Source organism: Saccoglossus kowalevskii, chromosome 17 (genome assembly GCF_978046115.1).
Source record: "Saccoglossus kowalevskii chromosome 17, keSacKowa6.1, whole genome shotgun sequence".
Lineage (NCBI taxonomy): Eukaryota > Metazoa > Hemichordata > Enteropneusta > Harrimaniidae > Saccoglossus > Saccoglossus kowalevskii.
In genome coordinates, this window is record NC_140657.1 from 21,495,710 (window position 1) to 21,520,991 (window position 25,282).

At 35.2% G+C, this 25,282-nt stretch overlaps 2 protein-coding genes across 2 annotated transcripts; one reads left to right on the forward strand and one right to left on the reverse strand.

Moving 5' to 3' along the window:
* Positions 1-489: 489 nt before the first annotated feature.
* Positions 490-3,004, reverse strand: LOC144353156 (uncharacterized). The gene is made up of 10 exons (XM_085492499.1): positions 2,904-3,004; positions 2,690-2,757; positions 2,379-2,491; positions 2,019-2,128; positions 1,818-1,919; positions 1,611-1,703; positions 1,288-1,421; positions 1,034-1,189; positions 814-936; positions 490-709 (listed from the first exon to the last, which is right to left on the reverse strand). Exons 1-10 carry the CDS (start codon positions 2,977-2,979, stop codon positions 560-562), a joined length of 1,125 nt encoding a protein of 374 aa, XP_085348625.1. The 5' UTR covers positions 2,980-3,004; the 3' UTR covers positions 490-559.
* A 1,475-nt stretch (positions 3,005-4,479) lies between these two features.
* On the forward strand, positions 4,480-13,768 carry LOC146732744 (uncharacterized). Its single transcript, XM_085491933.1, has 7 exons — positions 4,480-4,674; positions 5,593-6,564; positions 9,985-10,296; positions 10,822-10,954; positions 11,105-11,241; positions 12,993-13,173; positions 13,509-13,768. The coding sequence occupies exons 1-7, from the start codon at positions 4,480-4,482 to the stop codon at positions 13,766-13,768; spliced, it is 2,190 nt and encodes a 729-aa protein (XP_085348059.1).
* The last annotated feature ends 11,514 nt before the right edge of the window (positions 13,769-25,282 follow it).

The following is a 25,282-nucleotide window of genomic DNA, read 5'->3' on the forward strand; positions in this document are numbered from 1 at the left end:
TCGACTGTAAAGCACAATTTCTGTAAATGGCGTTACGGCATTGTAAGGTTCTCTCTGAATTGAGCTCATGCCTTTGCTTTCTTGCTATTGTACTAATATGTTACAAGTGCGACCTTTTTATACAATGTATTTATTAATTCACAACCCGTACGTTACGAGCGCGATGTATTCATACTACGTACTGTGCTATGTTGCCGTGGGTTTATTTATAAATATAATGAGTACGTAGTTGCAACAAGCCAGTTATTATTAAAAATCTAAATAGACAAAGTTATGAGTAAATCAATATAGATACATCGAACATGCAACGTGCGGATCATGAATAAATAGTTATAAGTAAACTTTTGGCAAAAATCCGTTGCCGAAAAGTCGGGGTGGTAAATGGTGACCGAAACTTCCATTCACCACTTCTAACTTGAACAGATCAAAACAGCATGGTAATTGTTCTTCCGCAAAATGGCTGGCACAATAAAACAATGGACTACTCTGTTATATTAACTGTACATGTATTTTTTTATTTAAAATTATCTTTACATCGTTTATGTTTTACTTGTTTTGTCTAAAACATTTGCTGCATCAATCTGTTCCAAATATTTGCACGCCAAATATACGTCTTCGAAGTCAGGTTTCGTTTACCCGACCTCCTCCTCGGCGCTCTTGCATTCTGTCCCACAGTCACAGACGTAGCAGGGCGGTCAACATTTTCATTCTGTCGAAGAAAATAATTAAATTGTAACTATAAGATTTGTTAGCCAGTGTCAACAGAAAACGCAATAATTTAGAGTTGGTAACGATGCGGACGCAATTACATACCCAGTCAAGGCAGGTGAGATCACTTCGGAATTTGTAGGAATCCCTGAGCTGAAAGTTGATTCTCTTGTCGTGGTAAAGTAACGCAACACTGTTGAATGTCTCAACATAGTGAGTGTCTATACACTGGAAATAATAACAATATGAATCGCTTAGAAAATAAATTGTGGATTTTGTAAATAAATATTGTATTAATTATAATCGTGAAGTAAGCACAACTTACATCCACGTAACTCAACGGGTTTCTATATATAGAAGTCTGTTTTATAAATTTCTGCAATAAATTAATAGCAACAGGGCTTCTCATTATGGTGAATGACGGCTCGTAGTTCGCTTGTGTGCGACACCTCGATGCAGAGTCACAATCAGCATGATTATTCTGTGAAGTAAATGAAAAAAATATATGTAAAAAGTCAACATTTATTTTAGCTTCGACGTTTAAAGCAACGTTGAAAATCTGTAGATAAATTGTTGTACCTGGTAGTGGTTGACAATATTTTCGAGACTGGCTATCAGTGCGGCAGCGGCGGCATCCCTGTCCCTATTGTTGCCTGCAAGTGTTGTCTTAGCTTTTTTCATGGCCCAATAAAAATGCGTCTTTACGGAAGCAGCTTTTTAAAATAAAGAAAAAAGAATTACATATATATATATATATATATATATATATATATATATATATATATATATATATATATATATATATATATATATACACATTGCACATAAGTCACAATGTTCTAACATCGATAACATTATTCAATATTGACGATTCAAAACCACAAATCAAGAGTAAGACATACCTTTATCCGACAATTCTCTGTGCCATGTTTTGTTATGGTTCCTTGCAGCGCCCTTGGTTATGTTTTTTATTTTCTTTCCAATTTCTTTGGTAGCTAGGCAATGAACATATTTATTTGATTTAGTAATACAATATCTTAATATATAGCTAAGTGTTCGAAATTAAATCATGTATACGCAACTGATTGTAATGTAAGTAATATATTTACCATGCCACGTGTCGTTGCTACTGACTGTGTCCGGGCGTTCCTCTCTCAGGAATTTATTTACGGACATGTTTTTGTCGTGGCCATGAACCAATATTGGTACTCCTGTAAAATAGACAGAAATATGAATGACGTGAGTTTCGTTGCAGTCTGGCACAATAGATATGAATCGTGTTTTAAATCAGCATGTAAATATTACTGTACCTTCGTCATCTGCCCACTGGTAAAACCGTCTAACTCCAACCATTTCGTGTCTCTGGCTGCATGTATCGTCATGTTTAGTCACCAACTCTTTGTGGATGCATTTGTGTGTTCTAGATATTTTAATAACAATATATACAAGCAATATATTGTAAATCACACTAAAGTTTGAGGATGTACTTATGTTTTAATAAATACTATTCATAACATATAAAGAATATCACGCGAATACGTATTTCGAGTTGATATGCCAACAAAGGTAAGTGCAACAGTTTCATGTTCACAGCTAGCTGTTCACAGTTATTACTAATCTATCCCTCTTGTTATAAACAATACACAAATCGTCCATGGATTAATACGTACATGTCTCCCAAGAACACTACATCACTGTGTTTTGAATTTTTTCTTGTGCCATGTCTGGCATCCGACACGATGTCAATACCTTGTCTTGTCTCTCGGTCTTCCGAAGCATATTCCTTTAATAACATAAATTGATTTTTGCATAGATGAGAAATGTGGGTCACATCTGAATTACCTTATATTATCGATAACTGAATAATATAACTGTTGCATTATGAGATGGCGGTTTGTTATCAATAGCTGATGTAATAATATTGCACACAACGGGATGTACACATGAATATATAGTGGTCACGTTTTCTCTAATTTCATACCTCATGTAAAGCATCCTGCATGGATTCATTTGCGGCATCAGAAACATGTACTTGGTAATTCTGAAAAACTGTAGACATAAACAAAAAGTATACAGGTCAGTATCAGATAATATAATGTTGTGTGGACGTGTTATAAAATATATCGTTGTACAGGTGTATGCAATATTATAAACACAAATGTTTACGGTCATTATTTTAGAAAGTGGATATTTACATGATTTCCTGTACGATTTCTTTATAACTCCCATATTAGCGGCATCCACTATCACTTTGTACTCTTGCTCTCTCATGCCGGATGCATAGAATCCATGCAGCAGTCTGATTAGTAAATATGAAAGAATAGTTCTTTCGTTATTGTTGTTGCGTGTAAACATGGAAACTAAAAATATCAACCGTGGTGTGTTTGTCAGTCATTGCTGCTTGATGTGAGTTACAAACGCGTACGAATTCTACACTTTTTTACAAATGGGATTCTAGCTGTCCTCGTGTTTATTTACTAATAACTGTACATGTACATTGCAAGCAATGCTCATTTATAAGTGTCAAGTCACGAAACAAATATAACAATACGCAGTGTGAGCAAATCACGAGTTATGAGTAAATATAAATACGCTGTTTCTGCAACGTGATAAAATAATAATTATGACTCAAAAAAATACAATAAAAACACAAAGAACTGAAGTACAAAAGAATAAATAAACGACTGCGAAAAACATGTTAGAGGAAATACTATTAATTGAGAATTCACTCGCCTATAGTTTACCAAGAGTCTACCATTTGGCAAGTATGGTGATGAGTTCCAAATAAATGCATGCTTGCAATTGCACTGAAAATGGAGTCTCGCTGCGTGACCAAGCATACAAGTCCTGTCCGTTATCATTAGGTTATCTGAACAGGTACGACTATGATGCTCGATGGTACTCGTCAGATTACGCATGGATGTCACCGTACTCAGAAACATCATTTCATTCGTTTTAGTTTCGTGGCATAGCTGATATACTGGTCCGTCAAAAGTTGCACCATTTTTGCTACCGTCATCAGGGCGGCAATCCTCCGAGCTGACCTTGTGGTTCATGAGAAAGAAGTCGATAACTTCGCTCAGGATCGAGTAATTTGCATTTCTGACGATATCAACTCGAGACCGTAGATTTGACAATTTGTTTAGCAGTAACCTCTTTTCCTCTGCGGAAGGAGCGGAAAATTCTATCTGACCGCGAATAGTTGAGTCACGTTGCCTTCGTTGGTTGCGTGCCTTGATTGCTTCTTTAGTCATAGACGGCCTAACATCCATTTTTTTTTTATAAATGTGCACGTTATAAAATATATAAAATGTGTTTTAAAAAAATCGAAATAACAGTAAATATAAATAAAAAATTTGTTGAAGTGTCAAAACTTTAAAAACTATAATTATATTATAAAAAAACGAAGTAAAAAGGATTAAAAAATGATGTAAGTAAAAAAACTGAATAATTGAAAGAGGTTTACGTATATGACGAGTGAGCAAGTGGCTGTCAGCGTTGAATGTACCAACATAAATCTGTATCGTCAGTTTTATAATTTACATATGAAGTAATATTACCACGGAAATGCTGGAGCTGGCTTTGACAAGGTGATGTTGTCTCACACTTCTAACGTCTACTATCATGAAATCGTATTGTCCAAAAAGGGAAACTATTGTTTATACCCATTTGCACTTGTTTCCGGAAGCATAGCAGAACTTCGCGTACTTGAAGTCAAGTGTACGTGTTTGGCGGGACATTTGATTGCACCTTTACCGTGTAACAGCCAACATGCACAGAATAACGATACATGTCTCGGAAGCACAAGAGGCCGCGATACGCGCTCTATTCTCCCACTCTGATTGGGATTTAGTTTACGAGAACCAGGCGGAGGAAGAACTAGATTTAGATGATAGTGGGTTGGAGCCTGATCTGGTTGTTGAGAGAGTCGTCGGGCAAAACGAGTGTCGGTTTTGTCTTAGTCAGGTGATATGCTATGTAATAGCTTTATTATTAGTTTATATTCAAACACTATTATATTATGTACATTCGCTATTGTATTATGGTCAAACACTATTATATTATGTACATTCGCTATTGTATTATGGTCAAACACTATTATATTATGTACATTCGCTATTGTATTATGGTCAAACACTATTATATTATGTACATTCGCTATTGTATTATGGTCAAACACTAATGTTTTATATACATTCGCTAATACATTATTATCAAACACTATTGTTTCATACACATTGCTTATTTTATTGTATTTAAATGCTATTGTTTTATATACATTTGTTATTTCATTACTAGCAACCGATATTATTTTATGTACATTCGTTGTACTACTAATACAAAACGATATTACATTTTGAGCATTCGCCATGTTATTGTCTAACACTATTCTTTTATGTACATTCGTCATTTCGTTATTTTTAAATACTATTATTTTATGTACATTCACTATTTCGTTATTGTCAAATACTATTGTTTTATGTACACTTGCTATTTCATTATTATCATATTATATTATTTTATATAAATTCGCTGTTATATAATGCGCATTCCATTATTTGTTGTTTATCCATCAGTAAATTATTCACTCTTACTAGTATATGATTTACTCATTCTAGTATATAGAGGGCGTATGTTACGTTTACGTGACGACAGAGTATTATATTATGGACAAACAGTAGTTTATTATGGACAAACGGTAGTTCATTATGCACTTCCTCGCTCTGTTTCTTCACGGGAGGGCGCATTTCTGTTTTCATTGAGGTTGGCGGCCATTTTCTTTTGGTTCTTTTGCGTGTGTAACGGGCGGGCAACTTCATGAATATGGAGATAATCCTTCAGCACCTGGGGTTAACAACTTTATTGCAACGTTTTGTAACGGAGGGAGTTGAACCTGATACCGTTCTGTCTATGACTGACGGCGAGTTGATAGGCCTCGGAGTAACGCGGATTGGTGATCGCGTACGTATTCGCGACCTTTGCAGAGAAACAGTGAAAGATGGACACGCAGGTAACGTTTTAAGTATGCCTCGATCAGAAGGTGCTGACAATTTTGCCCGTGACATCAGAACTGAACGAAACATGTTATTTCGCCCTCAGTTAGGTCCTTCAAGAGTACGACCCAGAGATCGACAGGGACAGTCAAAACGAAAAAGAAACAGTCATACTTGGACAGGCCATTTCTTGTGTCTGTCGGACCGCTGTGCGTCCAAAATACCAAACGCAGCTGAAAAACAAATCCTTCACAAAGCGGGATTGGGATATAAGAAAATCCAGTTTAATGCAGAAAGCAGTGCCAAAGAAATGATTGAAAAGTTGACTTCCAATGAAAAACCACACGACGGAAATGGAGAGTATGTAGGGTTTCCCCAGTTGCGTGAGTGTGGGGGCTTTGAAATGCTACATTGTTCTGGGGGTGGTATCAGAACTTTGCAGATAATCCAGTGTCCATGGAATGTTGCAGACTTAAAAGCAAATATAGGTCCACAAAGTAAAATATACCTGAGACCAATTCAAAAGAATTTTTCAACTAAACCTATTGTGCCCGAAAATGACACTTCCATGCTAATCAAAGAAACATGCCAGGGTTGTCTGAAAGAGTTTGATGTACGAGAACTTCGCTTGTGGAGCTGTGTGCCATATTCCAGCAGTGAATCCGAAACTGAAAGCCCTCCAGCACAGAGACATATGAGTGCCACAGATGTCACAGTGGAACCAGTAGCAGAAACTGAAAGCCTTCCAGCAGAGAGACATGCAAATGACACAGACGTCACAGTGGAACATGTAGCTGAAACTGAAAGCCTTCCAGCAGAGAGACATGCGAGTGACACAGTGGAACCTGTTGAAGAAAGTTTCGTGAGTATTACATTTATTTTTCACTTATATCCAAAGAAGTTAATAACTTATTAAAAAATAAAAGAATCATCACTGAAATAAAAAATTTGCATCACTGACAAAAAACGGTGATCTTTTTTTTCTTGTTTCAGTCATCATTAGCAATGTCCCAAGATAATGCTTAATGTCATTATCAAGAGTGCAACAATTACACATTCCATTCCTTCTCTCTTCTCATTGATTTCAAACCCGCTACCCTTTATGGATGGTATAATACAACAAACAATTCCAAAAGTTACTTTCATCATTTGTTTTAAAGTTCAAAACACTGCTTGGGGAAGGATTTTAATTGGATTTATCTTGAAGTAAAGATATTACCATTACAATACAAAACAAAAGACTGACACTCGCATACAAATAAACATCAAGTTGTGATTATATTGAACTATGGTATATTTTATTTTTTAAGTAAGTCTGTGCATCATGTACTCTGTATGGTTACGGCCTGATGTTCAGAAGGTCCGATGTTCAGAAGTTTCCTTGTCCAAAAACGTGAATTCCTTGTATGCATAGACTGTAATTATGATTCTGTTAGGTTGCTAAATGGCATGGACATGGTTACTAGGGTAAACTATTGATGCATATGATTCAATATATTATTTTCTTGTGAAAAATTAAATGTAAGGGTTGTTGCTAAGGGGTGTGCTTAAGGTTGCTAGGATGAAATTAGGTATGACCACGATTAACGCAGTTAACAATTATTGTGTTCACATATTTTCAATACAAGTTAAAAAACCTAACTGTGCCGCATAAACCACGTACAGGTATCATTACTCAAAAATATAATCATTTATTAAACCAGCATGATCCCCTGACTGAAGTTATATACATGTTTATGTATATTATATCCATTTAATCCGAGTGCTTGTGAACAATCCGGAGGTAGGACTATGGCAGATTCTCGAAAGTATTGGACGAGCGTGAAGTTGGCGAAGGATTCATAAGTGAGATTGTCATCAGATTCAAGTCAGATTCACGTCAGAGACAAATCAGATTCAATTGATTCAAAATAATACAAAAAACACAAAGTTGGTTTACACATAAAAGAAATACACAAAATTATAGATTTTATAAATGAAACTCCATTTACAGCAAACAAAACTTTTATTTTAAAAGGCAAAATTAAAAAAGTCAAACAATTTGCTGATCGTTAAGAAAAATAATAATAAGTTTAAAAGACTTTCTTTTTATTTTTATGTTATGACAGTTATAAATATAAATTAAATTGTATGAAATAATATTGATAATCCAGAGAGGTTATATTTGAGTTTTGACTTAACAAAATATGCTTCAATACATAATGTAGTAGAGTGTCATGGTGTTATAATAAAACGAAAATGACTCCATTTGGTAAAACTTCCTGCTGACGTTTGTACAGCAGGCCAGCATTGGCGAGCATGTCCAAGTCATTTCGTACAAGATAATAATGACAATTCAAAATCAATTTAATATGCTAGTGAGTTTATTAATTATTCAAATTAAAAATCAAAACTATATCTCTCATAGCTGAACACCTAGTACATCTCTATTAAATTTGGTAATATTTACAGTTCAGATAATATTATAATTAAATATGCAAATGAACGTGTTAATTGAGTCGAAACTTGAAATTGCAGAGCGCATATTACAGTGACTAAAAGTAAATATAATATTAATCGCATAGGCTTATGCTTATTTACCAAGCAAAACTCATTCTATGTGGGGTCAATTTCCATATGGGCATTTTAACAGAATTGGCTACAATTGTCTTAAATATTTAAATATGCATCTTTGGATTATATTTTCAAATGTGCAGTTCGCTATTCACAATTTGTATAAAACAAAACATTGAAATGTATAGTCTTCATACAAAATAACGACAATTCAATTAAGGGTTATTGTCGCAAAAATATCTTCGTGATAGAATTTAGACCAACGCAAGGAGATTGCAGCATTTTTCTGTATTGCATTTTTTGTTTCTTGGTTCAATTTTTATTGGCCTCGTTTTTTTTTATTCTCCTTCTTCTCGTTATTTTTTCTTCAGTTTTTATTAGGGTTTCGAGCCCATTTGGTCGAAACCCTTTTTTAATTGTTCCGTTTATTATTATTATTCTTCCTCCGTTTTTTCGTCAATCTTTTTGTCAAGACTAGGTATTGGCCCGGTCAACTTCATATTTGCATACTGGTATGTTTTTTCACATTTTTTATTCTCATATCCTGCAAAGCATCATGCGAAACAGAGGAGGGCCCAGTATTTTTTGTCTAATTTCTCAAGCACTGTTACAGATAGGAACATGTAACTAATTCAGTATTGAATACATGGGACAGGAGACGCGACTATCATATCAGATTGCCATATATGGTCATGTGATCTCATTAAATATGCATAAATGTAATATCTCAAGCATTGTTACAGATAGGAACATGTAACCTGTTCAATATTGAAGCTATGGACAAAAAATGTGACTAACATATCAGATGATCATATATGGTCATGTGACCTTATTAATATGAATTACTGTAATATCTCAAGCACTGTTACAGATAGGGACAAGCAAGCAGTACAATATTGAAGCTATTGCACTAAAGATGTGACTATCATATTAAACGACCGTATATGGTCATGTAACATTAATATGCAAAACATTAATATCGTCTTTACTGTTACAGTCACGGACATGCAGCCAATGCAGTTAGAACGGTGTCTGACCAGGGAAATTGCTCACATTTCTTTTTGCCATATATGGTCATATGACCTCATTATTATGCATATCTGTATTGTCTTGCGCACTGTTACAGATAGGAACATTTAACATGTTCAGTAATGAAGGACGTGCAATTCCATTGATATATTCTTGTCAATGATGCTAATTTTACAACGCTGCTAATAAGTTACTTGGGCTCGAAACCAGACATTGCTGAATTTTTATTGCCCTTGTTTGTTTATTTATTTCATTTATTTAGTTATTTTTCAGTCACCCATTTTTTTAAATAATATATATGGATAACCTATACCTAGGACCAGTAAACTACATAGTTTATAACATTTTTGAAGGTCTTGCCTTGATTTTAATTTTTTTTTTCAAATCTAATTGTCACTGACGGCTGAATTTACCGACATCTGTTAAATGTATATTTTTTGAGGAGATGTAAATACTATGTTAAATGTAGTTTTTTTTTGTTAAATAAAACTTTTTGGCAGAGGAGGCATAACAAATAATTTTCAATTTTTCTGAATGTAGGGCTGTCACCACTCTGTATATATTGAAACAACCCCATTTACACGAATGTAGTAAAGCTGATGTCAGTTTCTTTGGTGCAACAGCAACCTGATGAAAAAAAGCTGACAACCAAATAGTGTTTGTTGACATTTGAATTTACTACCAGTGATTTTCTTTGCAGTTACTGCCATCTGATATTGAAGAAACAAATCGTGCCACACCAATTGTTAAAACAGTTGATGACATTGTGGAAGATGTTGTGCAGTATTGCAATGTTCACAATTTTAGCAACAATCCAATTGAAGTTTTACAATATTTTCAAAAAGTCATGGTAACAGGAAGGAAACTAGATGTTGAGAATGAGGCTGAAGTACTTGAAGGGGAGACTAATTTTATCATGGTGAACAGGGATGATATAATTTCAACAGCATTTTCAGAAATCAGAGATATCAGTGATCTGCGTATCACACTTGAAGTACAGTTTTATGATGAGGTGAGTTGGAGATAAATCTATGAAACTACAGTATTGTCTAAAAACGGGATATGCTGGGGATATTGACAAATTTCTGATGTAAAATCTGTTTGTGATGTCATAAAGTGTCTGTATGAATTCTCGCCAGGAATTCTGTGAAGTACGGTACTATTCAGGGTTCAAGGACTGTCAAGTGCTCAAAACCCTATTGTTTGTACATATAGTTTTGTCTAAATTTTCAGAAATCCCAAAGTGAATGAACAGGGTGAAACGACATTCAGACATGTTGGGCAATTGAGTGGGCGAGTTATATCCATCATGTATTGCAGGCCAGTTTCTGTCTGTTCATACACCTGCCTGTCTGAACCCTGAATAGTACTTCACAGAATTCCTGGCGAGAATTCATACAGACACTTTATGACATCACAAACAGATTTGTACCTCTCGAAACTTGGTGTGGTGGACATTACAAGTGAAGAGAGTTCTAACTTGTGTATTTTGCAGCACTATACATATTAGATCTTAATTAATTTCTTCTGTCAACAGACAGCTGCCGACTATGGCGGACCAAGAAAAGAATTCTTTGTGCTAGTTTTAAGGGAAATTAAAACTAAATACTTTGATGGTGGACTAAAAGATCATCTCTCTGGTGACTACTATTGCATTGGAATCATAATGGGTAAGTTGTTCCTCACACTTTATAGTCTGAGAGTTCTAAAATTGACTAACTGTTGACTTTGAACTAATAAATCTTGTATGTATGATATGAAGTAAATCAGTTAACAAACCTGGTACCTGTTAATAGCATTGCCATTCATACCTTTCATAGGTCTTAGTATTTTACAAAATGGGAAATTGCCACAGTTCATGGAAAGTGGTATCTTAGATGAATTCATTAACAGCAATGACCCTTCAGAGTGTGTGCTAAACTTGCGAAATGGACTTTCCAAATTGGGAATATACCAGGTATTTGCATTTATTAACTCTTCTGCCTGTAACACAGAACTGTTATTGATTGTCCATAATTTATCCATCAGACCTGTTGCATTTTTTGTCTTTGTTTCTGAAAATTGGTCTGATTTCATTGTTTCATATCAACACTGCATATTTACTATATCATATGATTATGATTATTTTCATATTTCTTGGTTAATTCATCAAATTACTTTCATATTAAAAGTACATTTTTACTGGGGAATTTCTCTGTGACATACATTCACCCCTTCAAAATGCCATGAGTAATTTAATGTTTTTTTTTGTGATTTACCGTATTACCTCAGGCACGCGCCCAGGGGCCTGAACATACAAAATCGAGAAAAATGGGGGGTGGGCGCTTAACCGAGGACCACCCCAAAAAAGATTTTAAAAAGTTGTTTTTGTGATCGTATGATAAGGTCAAATAAAGGAATGCTTTCGTACATTTTGTACACGAACTTATTTCTTGATTTATGCGAGGTTTCAATAAACGTGAGCACTCGGCCAAGAACTGTGGGAACACTAAGACACGGGGGTCGAATTTCAAGAATAAAACTTGTTTTATGTCAGCGAATGAAGTTGTATTACTCACTGAAATTGACTACAAAATATGGTAAGTATTGTAATCAATGCACGATTACTTTTTTAGTACCGGTAACCGTGATCAGTGCAAGTCGAAACGGCCGGGAAAAACTACCGCTTGTAATCCAAGATGGCCATGACCTCATTAGCATAATTTTGTTCACGCACGTATTGATACATCGCATCGTAATTACTGAAGAATAGCAGACAGGGTTATGAAACAAATAAACCTTTTATTACTGATGTGAAATGTTTACAAACTATTGTGAATACATAAACATATCCAAATGGCGATACATAAATAACAGACTGAAAATAAACTCTGGTCGACCTCATTAACATGATTTATTCACGCACCCACACACATGACAAAATTACAAAAATAACGATGATGCAACAAGTTCCCATCGTCGGCATGCCTCATTATGGTTATCGTAATGGACTTGAGGTCGGCAAAATGTTTTTTCTTCAACGACAGAAAAATAATCCACATGCTGTGATGAAGGATGAAAAGAAAGTAGCAAGTTTACGACGTGATGTCTCAAAAGTGCTAGCTCCCGTTATGGATTCACAGTCAGCGAAATGCTACGTTTTGAAACCAAAGCTAAGTGCTTCAAACCACTCACCAAGGTATGGATCGTTGCAATATTGCAATATTGGATTCATCGTGAATGAAGAGAAAGCAGAACGTGTGCGCCACATGCTGCGTGGTTCATCTTACGTCGTTAAAATCCAATGAGTTTTTACGTAAAAACACAAACAAAGCGGCCCTTTTCAGGGCCACCACACACTCCAAAAAGAGAACTATCGTAACAAACACACTATTTAAATAAATCGAACGCGTTCGTTTTTGACAAATAAAACTTTTTTGTTGACCCCGTTCTTGGTTAAAAATCACCCTGGGCGTTTAACCGAGGATGTCCCCAACATGTAACTTTTGTGAAAACAGGGGGTGGGCGCTTGCCCAGGGAGGGGCGCGTGCCCGGGGTAATACAATACATACTTTGACATAATAGTACATGTACTCTAATTTCCTGTATGAGTACATCATCATGTAATGATTTATTGTCTGTTCAAGAAAGGTCTGAACAGGATATGTTATGAACTCAAACAGTATGCCAGAAAGTCAGCTCACTGTCAATGAATATTATTTTGCATAGCTCTGCTGTAAACTGCCTACATTTGTACATCTGTTACGTCCAAGTCAATCTGCTGCTTTAACAGTGAAGAAAGTGAAAGAATTACTGAGACCTGAGTACGCAGGTGAAGAAGGCTCAAATACTAGAATGTATGAGAAGTCAATATATGCTGTATTTTTGGATTACATTAGAGAAGTTGGAAGTAAGTTTTGGGCATTGACAGTGCACTGAAATGGAATGTAGTGCAAGGAAACAGTTCTACTAACCAATTAAATTTGCGAGTTTGTCATACACCATAATGATTATTAAATCACAACATAGTGATATATATATCATAGTGGTATATAATTCATGGGAATATAAATATGCATATTCATATGTAGAATTTTCTATTTTGGGGGGATCAGGTTACACTTTATTTTAATACTCGCATATTTTTAAAGTCAACTCTGTCAACCACTTTCAGTAAAGAAAATGGGGCGAGTTTTGTATGTGTCTCAAGTTTAACAAATGTTATTGTTACATATTTGTTAACAGGTGGTAGAAGAGGACAGATATCATTGTCTCGTGTGTTACAGTTTATTACTGGAACAGATGAGGAACCTCCATTGGGCTTTGCACTTCACCCAAAGATTCTCTTTCCTCAGGCTGAAAGTTCATTTATTCCATTGGCAAACACATGTGTAAATTGTTTACATCTACCAAGACCAAGTCCCACTTATGAACTTCTCCCAAAAGTTAAACTTTTCGAACTGTATGATCATGCATTTTCTCAGAACTTTTTTGGAAATGTTTAAGAAATGGGATAGTGATCACATGGTTCAATATTGTTAGGGGAACCCAAAACAGAACCAGTGTGTCTAATATTTGATAGGGGTGTTGTTTAGGAAGAGTAGATAGCAATGTGTGTACAACTTGGTGGTCTGATAATTGATACTCATTGTTTTAGGTTAGAGGAATTGAGTTCATAGTATTGCCAAGCAAATCCAAAGATAGATTTGGAATTACATGCATATCATTTACGACTGTTGTAGAACAGCTAGACCACTTTACAATTGATATGTATTTGATTAGACAGTTGTATTCGTCACACAAAGTATTTAGTTAGCTTTATCGCCATTGTTGGTATTTTAGTTTGTATGCTTAAATTCTGCATTCATGATATTTCAATAACAATTTTCAGAGTGTTCACATTAAAATGTTGTCACCTTTCTGTCACAAAGACCAATCATATCCATTATGTTTCTGAAATGATGTCAAACCCTCTCAATTCTCAATTGCTGGTGAACAACTGAAGGTCATTTCCTTTTTGATATACGCGTATTTTCATCAGTATTTTCCCTCTAAGGATACCATAAGACTAGGACTGTTCTAAACCAGACCTGTTTTCACCCTAAAAATGTTAAAACTTGCATGAAATATATGGTTTTCTTGAAGACTTTCCCCCCGGTCGATGTCATACTTTCACATTACCAATAGAGGGTGCTATTAATGAAAAGCTTACATAGCCAAAATAAATTTTGTGATTACGATTTGCAAATATCATGAAAATGCAGTTGTCATTGTACTGTGATTAATTGTAATTTTATGTTCTGGATTTTTTTGCGTACCTATTAATATGGACATTATTTGGGTATCTCTGTAAGAAGATATGTAAATCAGTTTCTTGTAGATGACAGTCGCTGAAAAATCTAACAGCCCAGAACTGTCCACATGTTTATTAACAAATCCAGGATTAATAATACTTTTAAATCTCTTTAGAATACTTAGTGCAACAACAATGCAAATTAATGGTAAACGAAATGTATCATTAAAGCTGTACAACCACTTCATTTACAGTGTCCCTAAAGTTAATGAGTAGCAGTTTTTAGCTCTGCTGGTGACTTTGTCGAGTGGACGTGATCATATGAGTGATTGTCCATCATCGTCCGTGTCAATGTTTTACTTTTCCGACATGTGCATTGCTAACAGCGGAGCTATCTCAGCCAACAGGCTGCTTGTTATTAAACACTATGCTTTTCTCATGTACCTTTAAGTAAATTAAAAGAGTACATATTTCAGGCTCGAAATAAATGTTACCTATTACAAAAACATTAAAGAATGGAGGAAACATGAAGAATGTTTATATTATATTTTGATTAGCATAACGAATAAATTACAACATTTTAATAGATATGGTAGCGAGTTAGAATTGATAGATTGCCATTTTTCTCAACAACAACAACAAATATTTATTTATAATATACAGTTCTATTGTAAATCACACATCATGTTAAATCTACTAATGATGATTGGCATGCCTACTGATAATTTGCAAGGCATTCTGGTATAATTCAATGCCATGATTGCGTGTTGGCTGGTTGACTGGTACCCTGTGTATTAATTCTTCTCTACATTGCTCACTGAATTCAAATGAAAGTGGTTGTAGAATCGGTCTTGTATCAAAGTTGGAAGTTTCGTGAACTTCTCCTTCTACACCAAAACTTTCAATTTCATCAGCTGAAAGTTCAACGCCGATTGGGTTTTGAAGTTGACCTGATATCCACAATCGTAAGGGAGATGACCGCGTTGTCCGCATTCTGTGGTTTGACCAAGCCCTTTGCCAGATTCCCAACTTTTCGTTGATTCTTGAAAGATAAATGTAATGAAGTGCCACTAGGTGAATCGAATTCATGGGATCTAAAATACCTCTATCTTCCATGAAATTGAACATCTGGTGATAAAAACCAAGAACACCTTCAAATACATCCTTCCACAGTCTCTCGATGCGTTGATTGTGTACAGATTTCCCAGTTATCATGCTTCCACGGTGTGTACCACGAGATTGTATCATGAAATCAGCTATTTCAACATTTTCCAATCCTTTATCCGATCTTACTCTACTTGGCAGGCCGTACACTTTCACAGAATTCTTGAAACACTCTAAAAGAGTAGGTGCTTTATTGTTGTCTCTACATGCCAACATTACTGGCAAGCGACTGAACCCATCTATACAGCCAAGTACAACAAAACCCCATCTTATAAGTTTGTGGTTAGTATCCACATGCCATAACTGGTTTGGTCCTTTCACATTGTACACCCTGCGCTGAAGCCGACAGTTTTTTCTTGCCTGCACCCCGGTTTCATCTACCCTGTGAATGCTATCACGAAGTCTCATACGCTGCACTTTTATGTCACTTTTTTCTCTAAGGAGATGCTTTATCATATTTTCCCCACAGAAAGGATATTCAAGGGATATTTGACGTACATGAATATCAAGATCATTATCTGAAATACTTGTGAATTCCATTGCGCTCAGGCCATACATTCGCATCCTCCTAATGATGGTACTTCGAGAAACGGCCATCATGGATGCGATTTCACATATACTGAACTCTTCTTCTAAATGTTTTTGTAAGATTTCTTTTGGTATATAAAATTCAGGTGGGCCACATCCTTGATACTCTTTACTTGGTACTAATGATCCATATGTTGTACATTTTGTTCTCAAAGCCATCACATCCCGTGTGTTATGTAGACCGAGCGACTGGAAATCTGTGTTTGATAGTTTGCAAACAATATCAGGTGTTATTTTTTCCTCTTCAAATTTTGCAATTACATTTGCAAGATTGAGACTTACTAGTACTTTTGCCATCTCAGAATGCACCTCCATATTGACAGAATACTTGCACTCAAACAACCTATGGATGATAGTCCAGTGGTTTATAAAAAGCTGGACCTCTGGGGGTCATGGAACATGCTCATTACAATATGTGGTGCATTCTGGGAACTGGAATTTTATAGAAAACGTTAACATTTATTCAGTATAGTACAGACATAATATAACAGTGTTTAATAATATTAACATAGCAAATGTACATAATATAACAGTGTTTAATTATAATAACATAACGAATGTACATAATATAAGTGTTTAATCATAATAACATAACGAATGTACATAATATAATAGTGTTTGACCATAATACAATAGCGAATGTACATAATATAATAGTGTTTAATCATAATAACATAATGAATATACATAATATAATAGTGTTTGACCATAATAACATAACGAATATACATAATATAATAGTGTTTAATCATAATAACATAATGAATATACATAATATAATAGTGTTTAATCATAATAACATAACGAATATACATAATATAATAGTGTTTGACCATAATACAATAGCGAATGTACATAATATAATAGTGTTTGACCATAATACAATAGCGAATGTACATAATATAATAGTGTTTGACCATAATACAATAGCGAATGTACATAATATAATAGTGTTTGACCATAATACAATAGCGAATGTACATAATATAATAGTGTTTGACCATAATACAATAGCGAATGTACATAATATAATAGTGTTTGACCATAATACAATAGCGAATGTACATAATATAATAGTGTTTGACCATAATACAATAGCGAATGTACATAATATAATAGTGTTTGACCATAATACAATAGCGAATGTACATAATATAATAGTGTTTGACCATAATACAATAGCGAATGTACATAATATAATAGTGTTTGAATATAAACTAATAATAAAGCTATTACATAGCATATCACCTGTAGACTTAAGACCCCTGTGGCTTGCCATATTCGTTAGATGTTTCGAGTATGGCTATGCACAGACGTGATATTACCCAAAACCTCTGTTTTTTTTTGGGGGGGGGATTTTGAATCACATATTTTTTAGGTATATTTTTTTTTACCAATGGGTGCGTTGTTCACTAAAAAAAGTTTACTAAAAAAATAACTAGGAATTATAAGAAAAAAATGACATCACAATAAAAAAAAATCTAAAGAAATCTGTGTGGGTGACTAATAACTACAAAATAGTGATAATCGAAATGCAAACATAATATTAAAGCGGGGGTGTCGTCCCCCTGCGCATGCGTCAGATGGTCATGGCGTATCATTGTTTACAAACAAGCGTCTACCCATAAGCCTTTGTGTTTTAGCGTGTGTTGTTATTGTCGCTTGGGACTCAATTCCCGCGCGTGCGCAGGTGACGACCCTCCCGCTTTAAGAAAACAAATCTATTATGAAAAAATCATGAGTTGACTTCAATGACCTCTTGCAAGCAGGCTTAACTCGAGCAGAACCTGCTAGTATTAAAGCCAGGAGCTTTAACTTGATATTTTGGTGTATGTGTGTGTATTTCATTTCAAGTACGAAATCTAATGATTAACATTCTTACAATACATAACCTGGTCTTTAGTTTTAGCCCTGATTAGAGGTGATTAGTCCACAAGGTGAGTACAGACTGAGTCAGCATGAAAGAAAGATAGGTAGGTTAGATTTCGTTGCACCTTCTGCCTGATGCCACATCCATGACGAGAACCTCGTATTTCCTGGCCAACCAGCAAGTGATGCTGCATAATGTGGTACGTAAAAAGACTGCCGAAAAGACGTCAGCATAAAAGAAAAAGACAAAGGTCTGGGTGGTGCATTAGCATACAACTAGCTTAGCCCCCTTGTAAGTGATTTAATAAAAACTAAAATGTGTGCCTCACCGTCCCATTTTTTTAAAAAACAATTTTACAAGAAATATTTTGCGAGGTCTTATCAATACTTACTATAAGACTATATCTACAAGTAAACACACACCTCATTTAGGAAATCTCGACCCTAGCATCAATAACATCATGTTCATGTTCAAACTAAACACTGGAAAAATATTGAAGAGATCATAAATAATTATTGTTCTACAATACATAATGACACACTTATTGAAATACGCCATATAAATGCTAGCATTTGCTTCGTAGTGTTCATTGCAGTCCGGGTAAATCCTAGACGAAGAAAGCCTTGCAATTTCAAAGAATGGTCCATACTTAATCGTGCAAATTCAACGTCGTCGTTTAATTAGCAGTTCACCGTGATAGTTTAGATGTTTCCACATGGAAGCATTGACACATTATAACCCATAACGTAATTTCAGCTAAATTCAAGCGACAGTCAATCATAATATGTTTTCTCGAAGAATCTTTGTGCAAATTAAAATATTATAAATTTTGATATTATTTGAACGGAACATAATATTTTAGTTATGTTAAAATACTATATTATATTCGTTTAAGAAAATAATAAAATGCTCATGTGCTTTGACTTATTGGAAACATTCCGAAATGTGCGTTTTCCATCACTCATGTCAACATAAGATCGCTTACTAAAAACTTTGATGAATTAAAATTATTTTATGATACAATTCCCTTCAAATTTAAAGTCATTGCACTTTCTGAAATATGGCAAGTCAAAAATAAAGATATGTTCAATCTATATAATTACTCATTAGAAACAAAAGGCAGAACAAATCAAAGGGGTGGTGGAATAGGGGCCTATATCCACACCTCTTTAAATTATAATTTGATTGATGTCGAGGTAAAACACGCTGAAACATTGTGGGTAAATGTTAATGTTGGTAGGAATAAGTCGCTGGTAATTGTCATAATCTACAGAAAACCAAACACAAATGTTGTTGAGTTTTTAGACATAATTTACCAATTAATTCCGAATGTGTCTTAGTTGGTGATTTGAATATAAATTTAAACAATTTAGACTCTAGTCATGTTAGAAAACTTTGTCACATATTATCATGCTACAACTTTAAACAAATTATTAATGTACCCACACGCATAACAACTATCATAGTGTAATTGACCATTTATTCACAAATATTCATTCAAACTTTGTCAGTACAGGGACAATAGAGGTGGAAATATCCGATCACCTACCAATATTTGGAATTTTCCAAGACTTAGAAACGTATTTTCCGGAAACTGGTAAAATATCATTTCGTGACTACTCCAAACTTGATATAATCAAATTTAAAATGAACTTTTTTTTTTTTTTTAACAAATCACATAATCAAGTAAGTATTTATTCCTAATTATAAACATTAATAAGGTAAGTTGAAGTATAGACATATAATTGTTGTAATATAAGGTTATTACGAAGATACCTCAAAGCACGCACGATGCGACAGCGTACTGTCTGAGTGCATACTTTGAGGTATCTTCGCAACAACCCTACTATTATACATCTTTTCCTTCCAATGATACATCATGGGAATGCCGAAATCCAAAAAGTTTAGAACAGAATCAGCGAACTTATTTGTGTGGAGTCCGGTCAAATCCTGGTGGCAGCCTAGCCCTGCGTACAGTGCTGTGTGTACGGGACGCGTTCGGTTGATAGATGTCCCCACCACAGCCTTGCGTACCTCCATAGACAAAGTCCGGGAGGGAGCGCACCGTAATTGGTGCGCAAGTTAAAAATAAGTAGTTTCCCAGCCGAAATCGGTTGAAATGACGAGAGTTATCCGTAACAACCATTACAAAGTTATCTGAAACTGAAATGTCTTTAAAATGCGACTAGTAAAGACGGACAAAATGTAAACGCGTAGGTACTGGAGCATCTTGAATTTTCAAGGTGAATGTTCCGGCGAAGCACTCCACTATCACCTTGAAGTATTTCATTAGAACTATGTGTATGTGACAATGCCCTCACAGTTTAGAATCAGTTTACCAACAGCCAATCATATTGCTCCTTTCTACAACGCGCTTGGAAAGCTCTCAAAATCTTCAAGGCGGAGCAAAGTCACGAGACGCGCACCACTCTACCGTGTATTTCTATGGGCTCTGTGCGAGCCGGTGAAAATAGCTAAAATCGAGGAAACAGCACAAACATAAATTTGAAGAAATCCTAAACAACCAAATTTAAATATGTTGCATATGTAGGGATAATCTTGTTACACTGTTCAGGGGGTGTCAACAACCGTCCCAAAATACCGTTTTCTGCCAGGCGGTGAAAATGCCTGACCTGAGAATGAATGTCGCTGCGCACAGTGGAAGCTTTTTTGGCTTGGATGTCGAGGCAATACAGCGACGACGTCCATACATCATGCAACTCACAGATATTCAGACCAAAGCTATTCAAACTATACTTAGTGCCGAGTCTGATGTGTTCGTTTTTTGTCGCACTGGAAATAGTAAATCCTTATGTTATTATGGTTTACCGGTCTTTCGACCATCGAGCGTGGTAATAGTGTTGTCGCCACTGCTGAGTATTATAGAAGACTAGGTGTTATATCTCAAAGCCCATGATGTCACTGCAACATATATTGGCAGAAATGAAGCCAAAGACATCGGGTACGCAAAGCTTCAAGGGCTTACTGGTAGTCATTGTAACAAAGCTTTCTATTGGTCGGTAAACTTTCTATCGCGCAACCACGTGACATACACGGTTATGAATAGAATTACCGCACGGTGTTGTAGAGGGAGGAATGTCCGAACGGAGCAACACCGTGCAGGCGGACGATGGTACTGGAGAAATTATCCACCAAGCGCCGCCATTTTTAATTTCATTCACGCAAGAGAATGTGTTTGTTTTTAGGTCAAAGTAGCCGATTTCATCCACAATTGGACTCCGAACTGGGAGTTCTGGATATATCTGGTGATCGATCACCATTTTTGGTACCTGGGCATGCTATTTCATTAAAAAAATTATATTTTTCAAAGTCCCGTACTTTGTCTATGGAGGTACGCAGGGCTGTGGTGGGGACATCTATCAACTGAACGCGTCCCGTACACACAGCACTGTACGCAGGGCTAGTGGCAGCCATGTTTGTTTTTATTATTAGAGGACGCTTACGCGCGTAATCATTCCATTTTTGGAATTCGCATTTCCTAATATGGTAGTATGAAAATACCCCGTAAAATACCGCAAAATTACGGCACGCTGTAACTTTTTTTTTATTATTATATGATATTAAAACAGTACAAATACAAAATAACATAACAACGTAAAAATTAAAATGAAAAAACAAAACAATTTAGAGTAACTCCATTGAATCAAACAGTGGGTCCCATGTACTTTTGAATCCATGTAGAGAATCTTTCTGTATGGACTTGGAATACTCAATATTAAAGGTTAAAATCAAAGTATTTTTCCATGCCTGTATACTTGGCTGCACCTGTTTCCATTTACACCGCATAATATACAATTTCGTAAAAAGTATCAGAAAATTTAAAAGGCAGAGATGATTTCTGTTTGAATTTAAAGGTATGCCCAAAATTATATCTTTCTGAGAAAATTTTATGTAAATATTGCCGTTTACCTCTAAATAATTTTCTACCTGTGTCCAAAGCTCAAGCACATGGGGGCATTCAAAAAACAAATGATGACATCTTTCTACAAACAGACCACAAAAAGAACATCTTTCATCCTCTACCAAATTTCTTAAATGCAAGTATCTGTTAGTTGGTGTAATTCTATGTAATAACCGAAATTGAACATTTCTCATTGATACATCGTCCGTAGTTTTATATGGCAGAATGAAAATATCTTGAAATTCTTCATTTTGCAAAGAAAAGAACTCGCTCCACTTTTTTTACAGCAGTAAGTGGTTTTGTTTTTAGTCCTAATTGACGAATGTAGTATCTATAAATAGTTTTAGATATTTTCTTATTGCCATTGGGAATATAACAGACATTCGTCGTGCATGTTGTCTGTTTATTTTTTTTTTTTAGTTTTGTTTTCCAATTTTTCGGGATTGCAGCAATTAAAGACTGATATTGAAGAAACTTTGGTGTAATATTCCATTTTTGGCCAAATACATTCAATGACATAATATTTTTACTTTCATCCAATAAATCCCCAATTACATCAATTCCTTTGTGATGCCAATTCTTATACATTACAGTGTTATTTCCTACCAATATTGCTGGGTTATACCAAAGTGGTTGATTTACAATATAATCTGCTTCTGTTTTGGTAATACAAATTTCTTCTCATACAGTAAATACATCTTTCCAAAATGGATTATCACTCAATACTGTATGTCTAATATAACGTATTTGTTCTTCCCCCATACGCTTGAGCAAGTGATTTAAAATGAACTTGAAAGTCAGAACTGGTCCGATGTGTATAATAGTAACGATGTTGATAATGTATATGACGCATTCTCTGGCACTTTTTTGAATATTTGTAACAAACATGCCCCTCTCATTACCAAACAAATTGGTTCCCACACTATCCCCAAAAATCCCTGGTTAACTATAGAGTTAAAAAGGGCAATAAATAAAAAAAAACATAAATTGTTTTCAAAAATGGTTAGATGTAATTATAATGCGGACAGCGTGGCTAAATATAAACGCTATAGAAATTATGTGACAAATGCTCTAAGAGATGCCAAACGTAATTTCTATTCAGAACAGTTTGTTGAATATAATGGGAAAACCGATAAAACCTGGAAAATAATAAATGAAATATTAGGAAGACGACATTCAAAAACAAAATTACCGGACCACATTGATGTCCATTACCCCGGTAGCAACGTTACGACTACACTGAATGACCAAGATGCAATTGTGAATGGGTTCAATAACTTTTTTACCAGAGTTGGGGTGAACCTTGCAAACGAAATCCCACCACGTACATTCGACATTTACAATGCACATGTGACAAATTCATTTTTCTTGCATGGTACCACAGCTCATGAAGTATAAGATATATTGAGAGGGTTAGATAAAAAGAAGGCAGTTGGTTATGATCAAATAAGTGCTAAGCTACTCATACATGCAGCGGAGTATATTTCTAAGCCCCTTTCTCACATTATAAATCTTTCATTCCCTTCTGGTTCGTTTCCAAATGCTCTTAAAATAGCAAAGGTTACCCCTATATTTAAAAAGGGAACTCCTTTTGACCCTGGTAATTATAGACCTGTCTCAGTACTGCCACAATTAAGTAAATTATTCGAGAAAATAATCAACAAACAATTAACTGTTTATTTGAATAAATTCAATATATTTTATTCCAAGCAGTACGGCTTTAGAGAAAAATTTAGTACAAAACTCTCTGTTATAGACCTAGCACAAAAGATATTAGATGAAATTGATCAAGGGAATGTAGTTCTTGGAGTTTTCTTAGATCTTAGAAAGGCGTTCGACACTGTTAATCACTCAATTTTACTCAGAAAACTATCTGGATATGGTATTCGAGGCCTACCTTTGGACTTGATCGAGAGCTATTTACAAAGAACATGTAAGTGTGAATGGTGTAACATCAGACTCGCTTCCAATAATATGTGGTGTTCCGCAAGGGTCTGTACTTGGTCATACTTTGTTTCTTCTTTATGTTAATGATATAGCATTATCATCCATGTACTTTGACATCCGTCTGTTTGCAGAAGACACCAGTCTATTTCATACATTTCAATCTTGGAACAGTATTAATCTACACTATGTTAATGAAAAGTTAAATGAAATAGTTGACTGGTGCGACTGCAATAAAAACTAACAAAACTGAATATATACTATTCAGAGGTAAAAATACAAAGGTAGTGACTTTTGGGAGTTTGACAATTAGAAACCAGCGCATTAGTGAGGTAAAGTGTACTAAATATGTTGGTGTGCTGCTGGACCACAAGTTAAATTGGAAAAAACATTGATCATGTGATGAGCAAAATAAGTGTCAAAGCAGGTATCATATATAAATTAAGAAAAATTGTTCCAAGGCCAACTCTATTATTATTGTATAACTCATTTATTTTGCCACATATTTCATATATGTTATAAACCTGGGGAAATACCTATAAAACACATTTACATCCAATACTAATTATTCAAAAACGAATTGTACGTACTATTTCTGGTTCACCTCCTTTTTCACATACTCTCCCATTGTTTAACAGCTGTAATATACTTGATATATACAAACAACACCAGTTCCAATTAGCCCTTTTCGTTTTTGATAGTATTCATGGACATTTTCCTAATTCTATATCCCAACTCTTTCAGCATGTACCCAAAACTTATCATACGAGGTTTCAAACCAAAGGAAATTTAATAATTCCAAAGTACCGTATTAATGTAGGTCAACGTTCTATTAAAAATACTGGCCCCAAGCTATGGAACCAGCTACCACAGAATTATCACGGGGGGGGGGGGGAAATTCTTTATCTCTGGGTTCTCCACACGTGTCAGGGGGGAATCTCGTCTCGTCTCTATATCGCGTCCCCTTGAGGTATGGGATCGGGAAAGTCACTTATACTTTACAGTCAAGTAAGACACGCACAACGAAATACGTTTCAACTCTCGTCTTAGTCGGTCAATCGAGCACTCTATAAGACACAGCGCCCTGGGAAAAAAAAATCCCCAAGACTATCGCAAGGCTGACCCAAGACTCTCTTAGACTGTGTCAACACTCGCCCCAAGTCTCTCCAGGACTGCTCTAGACTGCGTCTATCGTGCTGTGTTCCCCAAGACCAACTCAAACTCTCTTTATTCATTTT